This window comes from Montipora capricornis, chromosome 13, assembly GCF_036669925.1.
Source record: "Montipora capricornis isolate CH-2021 chromosome 13, ASM3666992v2, whole genome shotgun sequence".
NCBI classification, from domain to species: Eukaryota; Metazoa; Cnidaria; class Anthozoa; order Scleractinia; family Acroporidae; genus Montipora; species Montipora capricornis.
Genome location: NC_090895.1, coordinates 34,415,913 through 34,428,412, shown reverse-complemented (window position 1 = coordinate 34,428,412; position 12,500 = coordinate 34,415,913). Strand labels below are relative to the sequence as shown.

Genomic DNA, 12,500 nt, shown 5'->3' with positions numbered 1-12,500 from the left:
GTATTCTACAGCTTTTTACAAATGTTATTCATGAATTATCTTTGAAAAATGCTTGGTTACCCCCAATTTTGTTTTTGGATTTCAATAACACTATTTAAGAACTACATTTCCTGCATAATCACACACCGGGGCAAAAATATCTTTAATTAGTAGGCACCGTCCCTAAGTTAGCCCACACGACATGAAGTATCACGTGAGGATTCGGTCGCGAAGTAACTGCTGCGCATGCTCTACGCAGTGAGTTTCGACCCATAGGCCCGTTTCTCGAAAGTCCCGAAACTTTTCGGGCCCGAAAAGCCATTTGTGAAATTGCCAACCGCTTGTTTTGGAAAGCCGATCTTTTAACATGTTTTCAAGGCAACAAAAAGAAAAATAACTGTGAAGTTTGAGGTATTAAATTCTCTCCGTTCTTGAGATACAAAGGGAATTGTGACACCCGAAAACGGCCCGTAAAGTTTCGGGACTTTTGAGAAACGGGCCCCATGGCAGAGGTCTCTTTTCCCGTACTCGTCAGCGCAGCGAACACAAAAAGAAAAATGACCTCCGCTAGCAGGGAATCGGCCTGATCGCTTCATAGTAAGGGTATCACATGTATGGAGATGCATACATAAGACAACACGCAATATCTGCTTACTTAAAGGTGCAGTGTCACGCTATTTTAGGCTGTCACGCTATTTTAGGCAAACTTCAAAACCCTAAGCGACGTCTTTGCATCAATGAAGACCAAAAAATAATGATGTAGGGTTGTTGCCAATAACCACTGAAATGCACTGAAGCTATTCTTTGTTGTTTACGGCCAAGGATGGAGAGGATGGAAATGGATTGAAACTTGAAAAAACTGGCCAGTTTTTTCAAGTTTGGAGACGATGTCTTCAGAAAGTCGCCAAAAATTAAATACGAATAGCTCTTTGTGCCATAAATACATTGCATATCTTGTCAGTGGGTTGTCAGGAATGTTAGCTAATGTTGCACGTGTGAGCTTAAGTGCTAAATTAGATTTTTACCCAGTTTTGACATAAAAACAGCAAATTTAGCATGACAGTGGCCCTTTAAGGAGAGCGAGTTCATGTAAATTCTCGTGAATTGGTTTTTCACTCTCTCAGGAAGGGCTGACAAATTTCACGTTACTGTCTGCTTTCTTTTTGGTAACCCCATTTATGTTCTGCCGTAGAATCTTCACTATCATATGACAAAGAAGGAAATACAACATTACTTTGGTGTTAAAGATCATTTTGAAAGTAAGTAAAATAATTCTTATAGAAAATCAGTCAATTATCTCATTTGTTTCTATACTTCACAACAAGTTATTCATACATTTATCTTGTCGTTAACCCAGCCGATTCACCGGGCAAGCAAGCAATCAAGCAGTCACTTTAATGTTCCTTGTTGGCTGCAAACATGTCCGCGCACCTCCACTTGCACTCGGTTTTCTTTATCCAATCACGGTCCGGGGCTCTTTGTTGGCGTGCAATCAATTATGACCTTCTTGTTCAAGAGGGGCTCCTTGTATCTTCATATACTATTTGTTAAGAGCCCCATCCATTTTTCGACTACGCTACAACAACGACATCTCCTGGGAAAAGAGACGAAAATTGGAATGATAATGTTTTCACCCATTTGAATTAAAGAATGGGGTAATGATAAAAGTTAGTTGGTTAGGGACTATGCGGTAAGATCCGCTTCATTCGCATGATCCTCCGGGCGCAGAACTGCTACGTGAGGCTATTTACTACTGAAAATAATTCTTTTGTTTCGGTAAAAAGTCGTTTCTTTTTTCTTTACAAAAATTTGGTTTTCTCAACGGAGTTGATAATGTAAATTGGCCACCGTACAGAGATTCTGAAAGCTGACGTTTCGAGCGTTAGCCCTTCGTCAGAGGGGCTCCTTGGGGTTCCAATCTGATTCGCTCCGACGAAGGGCTAACGCTCGAAACGTCAGCTTTCAGAATCTCTGTACGGTGGCCAATTTACATTATCAACTCCGTTAAAAAAAACCAAATTTTTGTATACTACTTCCCCACCGACGCAGCACCACAGTTTCTTTAGAAACTACCCTCTACATTCTTTTTTCTTTACTCTTCCTAGTTCCCGAATATGATGTAGCCACTCCACTTGAAACAGAGTCAAATGGAAGAGCAGTGTCACATTTTCGTCGTAGGCGGAGTCATACCCATCCAGAGGTTTTGCATTACAGATTACATGCCTTTGGAGAAAGACTGCGTCTGAGAATGAAGCGAAACAAGAGGCTCATGGCACCAAATTTAGTCATTGAAACACACCACGGAGGGGGATTGGTAACAACTCGTCCTGTGCCAGAAAATAAATTCTATTTGGGGAAAGTGTTCTCTGACCCAGACTCCTTAGTGGCATTGAAAAGTAATAAGGGTCTGGTAAGTGTCGTGAAACTTCATTGCCGTAGTAGGAGAGACTTTTGAGTGTTGTGGATATGACACAACAGTCGTTCTAACAACATAGGGCGTATCTGTGTATATAAGGACAACACTTCACTTCACCTAGCCTCGCAAGAATATGTTATCTTTTCAAATTGCGATTGTTTGTTGAATCCCCCGGCAAAGTTATACAATTCCTATTAACATCAACGCTTCTCAAATCATTAATAATTCATAAGCCAAAAACAAAAGAAATCACTACCGTGAAGGAAGTTTGGATATGTGGTCTTAATTAGCATAAGAATTCGCCAACTTTGATCCCAAATATCTCTCAAAATACTGATTCTTTTGAGAAGCAATATCAAACACTCGAAAGGAGTGTTTGATCAGATATCCAACCACCTCGAAATCGGTTAAAAATCTCGGCCTTCGGCCTCGTTTTTCAACTCGCTTCTCGGTGTTTGGATATCCGATGAAACACTCCTTCTCGTGTTTGATATATTACTTCGTCAGATTTACCTGGTGGATAACCTGTAGTCCGCCTTTTTTAAGATCGAACCCAGGTGAATCATTTGCCACTGTAATTTTGCATAAGCACATTTGCTATACAGACGCTGTCTAATTCATACTTTTGAGGTGATGAGGAAATTCAATTACCTGTGATTGGAAATGCTGAAGAGTGACTTACTCACTGGATCCAGGCAAGATAAATAAGCTACTGGGGCATGAGTTGTCAACTGTGCCACCTTTGTCAGTATTCTCAAGCAATGCTTTTCGTTCTGTTTTAGACCGGCATGATAAAGACCTCAGGGGATATACTTTTTGTTCAGCCTCTTCCCAGGCATCTGGCAAAGCGTGTGAGGAAAAACGCTATTACAGTGCCACATCTGATTTACAAACTGTCAACAGGGAAACGAAGCGAATCTGACTGTCAAATGAAGGAACCAGGTTCGTGTGTTGAGAGTTATGACCAAAAGATATGAGATTGAAGGTATTGAGAAAAAATCCGCAGTCATCATTCTTCGAACGTTAAAACTGACTTCATTGTTTCATCAACGATTTTGTGGGCCGAAGCCAAACACAAAGAGGAAGAAGGGAACGAGTTTGCTGAAGCTCAGACGAAGAGCATCCGAACATGATGATCGGAAGGTCATCGAGTTCGGCCTTTCCGGTTGAGAACGCTCGGGTTTTTTTGCTTGTTATTTTTTTTTCGCCTATCCTCGAGTCACAATCGATAAAAACATAACAAGAATTTATAATCATTCATTCTAAACCAATGAGAACACTAGTACACTTGCATCATCGATCATTGCGGCAGCGACTTGATATAAGACTTAGGTTTGGTTGCATCTTTTCTGACTTTGTGTGTATCATGGCAAGCCACTACCTTTCTCTTTATCACTTTGTTCTAAGAACAGAGTTTTAGATTCGGCTCTGACTCTTCCTTTTTTTTTCTTTTCTTGTTATTATTATTATTGTTATTATTTTTTTTTTTTTGGGGAGCGGGGGGGGGGGGTGGTTGTCGCGATTTGGCTGCGCATGCGTAGTAGGATTCAAACTCGGTATCTCCTCATTCAGAGGCAATCGCGATGACCACTAGACGACGGAACACGATGTGACAGATTACCGGGGAGAATTGTGTGCGTAACCGCAAACGAGCTTTTGTGTTTTCGTTTCACGCAATGCCATATCTGGTTATCGAAGGGCTCGGTAACACATCTCACCGGGCTAATATTCTCTCGGTATTGTTTAGAAAAATTTTTAAGTATTTTTAAATACAATCGTAGAAACTTGTAAATCATCCGTTTACTGGTTTTGATTGGAATCAATGCCGTTAACAACAGTTTTAACTGTAAACAACTATTCTACGACTGATCGTTGAAGCAGAGAATGTGGACATAGGACTTTGGTCTTCGGGCTACGGAATTGAAGCTGGATATTGACCAAGATACTATAACCTAAAAAAAACACAGAAATACTGTGAACTTTAAAGGAAATCGGCTAAAAATCCTTTGAACAAAGTTTAGGCTCCCCGTATCCTCTTGTTAAATGTAATTCCTTTTTAATTTCTTTCTTTTCTTTGTATTAATGGCAAATGGTTGTTGTTTGTGATAATGTTGTTGCTGTTGTTTCTGTACTGAATTTGGTATTCTGAAACGATAAATATTTGAGTTTTCAAGTAAAACTTAAGTAGCTGAGCTGTTTTGGTATTTCTTTCAGAAAAAGGACGCTTTGAAACATCGATACGTCGCAGGACACCTCGCGCAACCAACGAAAGCACTCATTTTCGATATCTAGAGGTCGCATTAATTGTGTCTCAGCAGTATGTGGAAAAATATCAGTCTGATAAGTTCGCCACGATCCTGCTTGTTATGGCTAACATGGTACGTATATCAAGAAAAATTTATGACAGGGCATGCTTTTGAACTGCGGGTATGAAGTGACTCTGAAGAGAATAAACATCAGCGCATGCGTGGCTTTCTATGGCTTCTACTATGACCTCTTACTGGTGAACTCGCCAATGACTATCTCAACATGGCTTGAGAACTCAGTGGAATCATGGTGAGGTGCAGCCTGCGCGCAGTTTCGAGCTCATGCCTGTTTTTTCTGACCCCTCTGAGTCTAACTCCATGCTGGATTGATCACTATGTAAACTTTACCTCTCAATACACGGTCGGGCAAACAAGTATTGAGAATTAAGATTATCATTATCAGCTTAAGGGTATGATCCTGATATAACACCAAATTCTCATGACCAGCCAACACAGAAATCTATGGAGGTGTTTAGGAGAATGAATTATTAGATCATGAGAATGAAATGGTTAAAGGCGTCTTTGTAACTGCTTCAGTTATATTATGAACTGCAGTGAACATTTATACTGGAAAATGTTCAACTGATGAAATTTTCTGAGATCACCCGCGCCAACGGCGCGAAAAATTTTTTGTTCATCTTAGCGTTTTCGTACAGTTCTAACCTACCCGTACTGAAACGGGAAACGATGAAACTGATTAGAAAATTCTCCCACGCCTTTTACGTCATCGTTTTCAAAATTCTTTTCCACTCAGTTATTAAGAAGATAACCAAAGCAACAGAAATTTTTAAGGCATGATCTCCAAACTATCACTTGTCCCTAGGTCGCTGCTATGTTTCAAGATCCTTCCATTGGAAAATATCCAGTTTATTACGTCGTTAACAGGATCTTCCACATCAAGAATACGACGGAGGTATATGATACACAAAACATTTTTATAAATTACTATTGTATGTTCTTTTGTATCCGTGACTGTGTTTTTACCTACAAGTGGTATTGCGCATACCTTCTGCGCATCTCGAGATACTCGAGTTTCCGTGATGCTCACTAATACAAGGATATTTTTGCGCGGTTTAAAACTATCCGGATAAAGTAGATCTTAGTAAGTGCTCTTGGTATCCAAAAAGAAAATTGGGTGTAACCATGCATTTGTGAGAGGTAATTAAGCTTCAATTTGAGAAAGAACGCCATACATTGCTTTGTATTTTAAAGCTTTTTACAAATATTATTCATGAATTATCTTGGAAAAATGCGTGGTTACCCCCAATTTTCTTTTTGGATTTCAATGACACTTGTCAAGATCTACATTTCTTGCATAATCATAAACCGGGGCAAAAATACCTTTGAATTAGTAGGCACCGTCCTTAAAGCGTATACTACCAGATCAAAAAACATACCCTGGATGTATTACCTCCCACCAGGTACTCTTTTATCGTAACACTAATTTTACTTTGAAGAAACAGCTAGCAAACTCGTCCAGCTAGCAAACTCGTTAGCGATATGCACCCACTCAAAGTGGCATACATAAACCATTGTTTTCAAATGCTCTTAGGAATTCGTTTTTGTATTGTCCGCATAAAAATGATTGACAACAGGGAAAAATGCTTAGGCGAGTGTTCTTATGCTGATGAACCTCTAGCAAAATATTATATCACCAGCGGTGAACAAAATATTGGACGTTTAACGTTGTTTTGCTAAAATTATGCGTGCAATATGAGCCAATCAAAAACGTATAAAGATTTTCAATAAATGATTAAACTGCGATCCATTCTATGACCCTTGCATACAATCTCAAAACTTCAAGGAATTATCGTTTTCCAACCTTTCCTCTTCTTTCTTCACAGCCCTCAAATAAAATGGGCATACAGAATCAATCCTTTGGTAAATTCGTTTTCATCATCATATCTGTCCTCTGTCTATTATGCTTCATTTTACTTTTCTGGATAGGAAAATACCACAGGATTTGGTATCATTATTATATGAACGTAACGCTCTAGGTCTGGGTCACACTACCTACAAAGCGGGGATGTTATTGTTACTAGTTTTTTTTTTTCTTTTTCATTAATTTTTTTACAGCTTGGCTTCAAAGAAACAGACCATATGTCTGTCAAACTGAACAGAATTTCGGGTTGGTCGAACAAATACATGAGCAAGAGTGATGCAGACCCTGAACATTTTGATGTATTCAGCTATATCACGGAGTACGTATTCAGTAATCTCGTTTCCAGTTCTCTTCCTGCCTATCTAATATTTAGTGGAGAGGAAACCGTACCGTGGGAGGGTGGTTGACTATTCATAAAACAAGCACTTACGTTTAATGGCAAAATGCTTGTTTCAGTAACCAGAGAGAGAAAGTGGCGTTTCTGCATTAAAACTTCACCCCTCTAAGCGCAGTCCACCGACTGCGACAATAACCGTCAGTATATTTATTGACAAGCAGAGATTACTCGGGTGACTCAATTGCAAACCGCTCAAAGACATTCTCATCGTAAATCCAAAAGCCTATCAAGTTAATGAGATTGACAATTGCGGCTCAGCTATCCATCCTCCTGTTGCAGGTCGAGCATTAGGGCCCATCCTGTTACGAATAATACCTTTGGGCGTAGACCAAAGTAAAACTCGCTAGTGTATCTTATGGGCCTAAAGTTATCATCGTTTTTACTTACTTATGCCTTTCCTTGGTTTGGTTTTTTAATTTTTTTTTTTTTTTTTTTTTTTTTGCAGCAAAATGTCCGGAGGTAAGATATATCTGTTATCATACCATTTTGACCTTCTTTCCCCTCGGTGGATATAAATCCACATAATACGTTGTACAGCAGCATTCAAATTTGCTGCATTTTCCCCTTGGTCGAATTAGCCCTTGTAGGTGAAGAATAACTGTATATCCTTTGTCCATTGACTTTAACGGATAGCACATCAACCAGAGTTGAGTTTTTTGTAGCAGGGTCAGCGCTGATCAGGCTTGAATATCATGAAAATCAAACGGTCTTGTTCATAGTTCTCCTGGGATTATTGTCAACACTGATTTGAAAAGATTGATCCTACTGCGCGAGCCAATGGGATATAAGTTGTACAGTTCACTGGAATTAAAATTCTACTTTTTTTAAACGAAACGAAATGCGGTTGTTGATCCAGGAAGCGTCCGAGAAGAAGCCACGTCCAGACGACAACCTCAAATATATTTGACAGACCAATCACCCGCCATCATTCATACCTGTGCCTCCCCATATATACCCCCTTTTCTCGCCGCCAACTCACATGTAAATATCCCATTTAAGTTCTGGGAATTCTTTTATTTTTCAGGCCTGGCTCAATTAGGTTCAATGTGCAAACCTGGTAATGGTAATATGAACGGAGATATGGGCTTGCAAACAGCACTGACAGTCGCGCACGAAACGGGTCACAAGTGAGTAGCGATAAAAGCTGCCCTGCTGGATTTTAATAACCCTGCTGGAATTTAATAACTCTCTTGCAAGTGTAATTGTTGATCTCGAACAGGCAAGAAATAGTTCTCTTTTCAAGGTGTCAAGGCGCTTTGGTTACGCGTTTTCTTTTCTTAGCTCGCGCACGCGTTAAACCCAGTTGTCAGTGTCAGTGCTATTTCTTTACAGCTTCAATCTTGGACATGATGGGCAGGGTTGCCACGGAGGGCCATTTATCATGTCACCAGTTACTCCGTCTGGCAAGAATGCTGCCAAATGGTCAAACTGTTCTCGTGTGAAACTTGAAAGTCTGCTCAAGTAAGTGAAGCTCACTTTTTAAAGAGGTTATAAAAATAGCTACACGGTTTTGCCATTTAGTGCATAAGTCATGTAATTGTTACAGGCAGGAGCTCATTAAGAGGAGCCTCTATCTCTCATACTTGGCCTCGGAGTCAACCCTTTCCCGAGTAGATTTATTTATAGAACACCTCCCTTGGGAGATTCAGCACGCTCACTGTTGTAAAAGCCAATCTCCCTTGGGACATTCAGCACGCCCACTGTTGTAAAAGCCAATCAAAACAGAGCTATCTCAGCGTCAAGGAATTATGATACTTTTCGCGGGAAAAACCTGTTCCTAAAAATAAATTTACTCGGGAAAGGGTTGATTCAAGGAATTAGAGGAGATAGAGGCTCCTCTTGATGTGCTCTTGTTACAGGTTGAAATTAAATTCAGGCCCATTTAAATCAAACTAGGTGAATTTAATTAACCTCAACTGTTTGAAAAGGGATTTTCTTTATAGGGTGTGGTTGAAAAAAAGGGGCACGGGTTTTTTTAGGGGCGTTGAAAACAAAACAAAACAGCAAAAAAAATCTCCTTTCCTTCCTCCCACTTTCCTCTCTATTCTCTCCCTTCTGTTCCTATACTCTTAAGCTTCCATCCCCGGATCCATTCGTCATACCTACCACTACTTTACATACCCTTGACCCATTCAATTCCTATGTTTACATGAGAGAAAAAAATCACCTCAAACTGCACTTACCGAGTCTTGAAGCGGGCTCCTCTGGCATCCCTTAGCATTGAGTCCTTAGCCGCAACTAACCGCTAAACCACACAGGACTTGGACAATCTTAATAGAAAATACTTTTCTCCCGGTGCAAGAAGGCCCAGACTCTTCTCGGTCATGGTAAATTATGCAAAAGTTTACTCGTGCGCAATGCGTGGCCCTGGACGGTTCGTAAAATGGCTAACACAAGTTGTGTTGATTCAGAGATATTCTACCAAACAGCGGGTGAAGTTAAAGCTTCCAAAAAGCCAAAACCAAGCAAAATAACCTCTTTATTGACGACAACTTTTACAACGATGCAGTGACGTGGTTAGAAACACGTAATGAAGACAGCAAGGACAGAACAAATCTGACAAGTCGAGACGTAGCAATTATCATAAGGAAAGGATGGAAACTGGAGGGTGGCAAAATATTATCCAAGAACGGAGAAGAAATTTTTCAAAAATGTCAACTACACCAAGTTCTTTGCCAAAGAATATTGCGCACAAAGGAAGAGACAAGATGGACAAGTATATCAAGCGAAACTACGAATCAGTAGTATCCCAAGAAGTAATACAACTCTTTGTGTGCTCCGCTCGATACACAAAGAACAAAAGTCGATCACTAGCAGGCAAAAACAGCCTGTGCTAGCCCCTATTCAAGCAAGAGAATTCCTAACACATTTGCAAATGGACCTAATGGACCTTAGAAACTTACCATGTACATGTTCATGTCATCGCAAACACAAATGGATTCTCCACATGATTGATCATTTCACAAAATATTCAGAAGAAGAAGAAGAAAAAGAAGAAGAAGAACCTAAACGTGCTTGTTATTCACTTACCAAGTGAACAAAGGAGATAAGGACACCTCAACATGGAAAAGCAAGAAACACATAAAGAAAATACAACAAGCAAACCCAATACCATTTCATTCCAAGTCAACAACTTTGTCAAAATAAAAATGAATTAAGTGGACAAAAGTCTATTACAAACAAACACACTTCTTGGATTGCATGCACACCAAACAGACTGCAAATTACTGTAGACATGAATGTGTTATTAGACACAACTAAAACAATAAGTTTCACTGCCGCATGGAAAAAGGCACTTGACCAGTGACACATGTACAAGAGATGCAAAAACAAGGAAAAGACTTCTCATTGTTCAACTATAGTCAACTACATGCAAGTAATGACTGTTTAATAAAGGTTACAAACTTTGTGGACTACCAGAAAAAAAAATCTTTGAATTTGATTGTTGAAGTACTTATAACCACAAAGGGGTTTTATACTGAATTACATTTGTACAACTAACTGTACATCATTCAATAATCTACCTTCTAAAAAGTCAATTGTCTTTTTCCTTCCAAAAGCCAGAAAAATAAATATAAAAGATGAAGGTAATTCTTATTAAACAAGGTTTTGTTTTTCTGCTGCTCTGAGATTAAAAAAAAAAGCAGAATTACTTATCATGCACAGTATGCCTAACCCCAACCTTAATGCTATTCATTTTAAATCAGTGCTTAGACTTAATAACAACCAAAACGTACGCCAACTACATCTCCTTACTGATTTACTTACCAATATACACGTACTTGCTAACAATTGATGGGCTTTTTGTTGATGTTTCCTACTTTCAATTTCAACCTAGTTTAAAATTTTTCGGATGGTTGTACTTTTTTTGGCAAACTGAAGCTTTCTCAATCTCTGGTGAAACGTGGCCTTTCGAACACAATTTACAAAACTTCATACTGCTTGGAAAGTCATCGTTCTGACATATCATTTTTGTTTCTGTTTTAGATCGAAAACAAGATGGACATGTTTAAATGACGTACCGTTTGAGATTCGTAGACTCCGTCTTGATCCTAATGATCAAAACAAACTGCCTGGGGAAATATTTGATGGAAACCAACAATGTGGAATGCAATACGGCAAATACTGGACTCTTTCCCCATATCGTAAGGTATGTTAATTCTATTTATTTATTTAGTTATTTATTTATTTATTTATTTTACCCTGAATATCTTAATATTTGTACATTTTACAAGGATTAAGTTTTACAGCATGAAATTAAAAAGAAAATATACCTAGATTGGCTGATCACCTAAAATAACTAGTCGGGCGACTACCTTTAGATTTGGTAAATTAAAGTATAGATAAAAAGTTAGAAAAGAGGCCTTGCGAGCAAATAATGTCAATAATATAACGAGTATAAATTACGGAACAACCCCAAGACAATTTTCGACTGTAGTTTCAATACCAACCAATGCTTCATTATTAAAGCATTTTTTTTCATTTAAAGGGCGATTGCTCCAAATTATTCTGCATCAAAGATGGCACGGAACTTAGTAAGGTAGCACCTATGGCAGATGGGTCACCCTGTGGTGCGCGGGATGTAAGTATTTCTTGTACATGTACCAAAGTGTGAGTGTTATCCTCTGCGCTCGGTCCGTACTCTATGACCTCGGGCCAAATATTTTCCCGTCCGGCCCTCCCAATCAGTCCAGTTCTTTTATAGAGGGTACTTTTCATGGTCGCAGCAGTGCACGACAACCTGATATTTTGTGGCATTTATATTTTCCTTGACATCTTCTTTTGGAGTATGAATGCGGGCATTTGTTCCATAATAGGAGCTTCTTCTCTTGTGGGATGATCAGCCTTTTGGTCGCGCATTAACTTTCAGGACGGTGCCTACTATTGTTATTGCGCATACGTTCTGCGCATCTCGAGATATACTCGGATTTCCTATCGGTGATGCTTACTAATACATCGATATTTTTGCGCGGTTTAAATTTATGCAGAGAAAGTATATCTTAGTAAGTATTACTGGTATCCAAAAACAAAATCGGTGGCGACCATGCATTTTTCAGAGATAATTAAGCTTCAATTCAAGCTAAGCTTCAAATCTTCAATTAAGCTTCAAATCGTTTTACAAATATTGTTCATGAATATCTTAGAAAAATGCGTGGTCACCTCCAACTTTCTTTTTCAATTTCAATAACACTTGTTAAGAGCTACATTTCCTGCATAATCATATACCGGGGCAAAAATACCTTTGAATTAGCAGGCACAGTCCTTAAATCTCTGTTACCCTTTGGCTTCTATTTTCAGTGGTGCATCGGAGGCGTATGTGAAGACAACGGAAAGAAAAGACGCCCTGGAGGCTGGTCTAGTTGGTCATCGTCCTACAGCAAATGTACTCGGTCATGTGGCGGTGGAGCACAGTACACACGGAGATATTGTAACAACCCCACGTAAGTTTCTCATTTTACACAAGGACGTGTTGATCACTTGGGCCTGCTGTTTTAGTTTTTTTTTTTTTTGAAAGACGGG

General features: G+C 39.2%; 1 protein-coding gene across 7 annotated transcripts in view; it reads left to right on the top strand.

Annotated features, from left to right (window-relative positions):
- LOC138028507 (A disintegrin and metalloproteinase with thrombospondin motifs 16-like) overlaps positions 1-12,500 on the top strand; it is a 58,603-nt gene that overhangs the window by 27,549 nt on the left and 18,554 nt on the right. For all 7 annotated transcript variants that reach the window (XM_068876073.1, XM_068876075.1, XM_068876074.1 and 4 more), the window contains 12 exons: positions 1,172-1,238; positions 2,085-2,389; positions 3,178-3,337; positions 4,610-4,773; positions 5,525-5,614; positions 6,778-6,902; positions 7,426-7,439; positions 8,005-8,107; positions 8,313-8,441; positions 10,968-11,130; positions 11,470-11,562; positions 12,279-12,421. In XM_068876073.1, the coding sequence (XP_068732174.1) occupies positions 1,172-1,238; positions 2,085-2,389; positions 3,178-3,337; positions 4,610-4,773; positions 5,525-5,614; positions 6,778-6,902; positions 7,426-7,439; positions 8,005-8,107; positions 8,313-8,441; positions 10,968-11,130; positions 11,470-11,562; positions 12,279-12,421 (1,556 nt within the window). The remainder of the gene's footprint in view (positions 1-1,171; positions 1,239-2,084; positions 2,390-3,177; positions 3,338-4,609; positions 4,774-5,524; positions 5,615-6,777; positions 6,903-7,425; positions 7,440-8,004; positions 8,108-8,312; positions 8,442-10,967; positions 11,131-11,469; positions 11,563-12,278; positions 12,422-12,500) is intronic.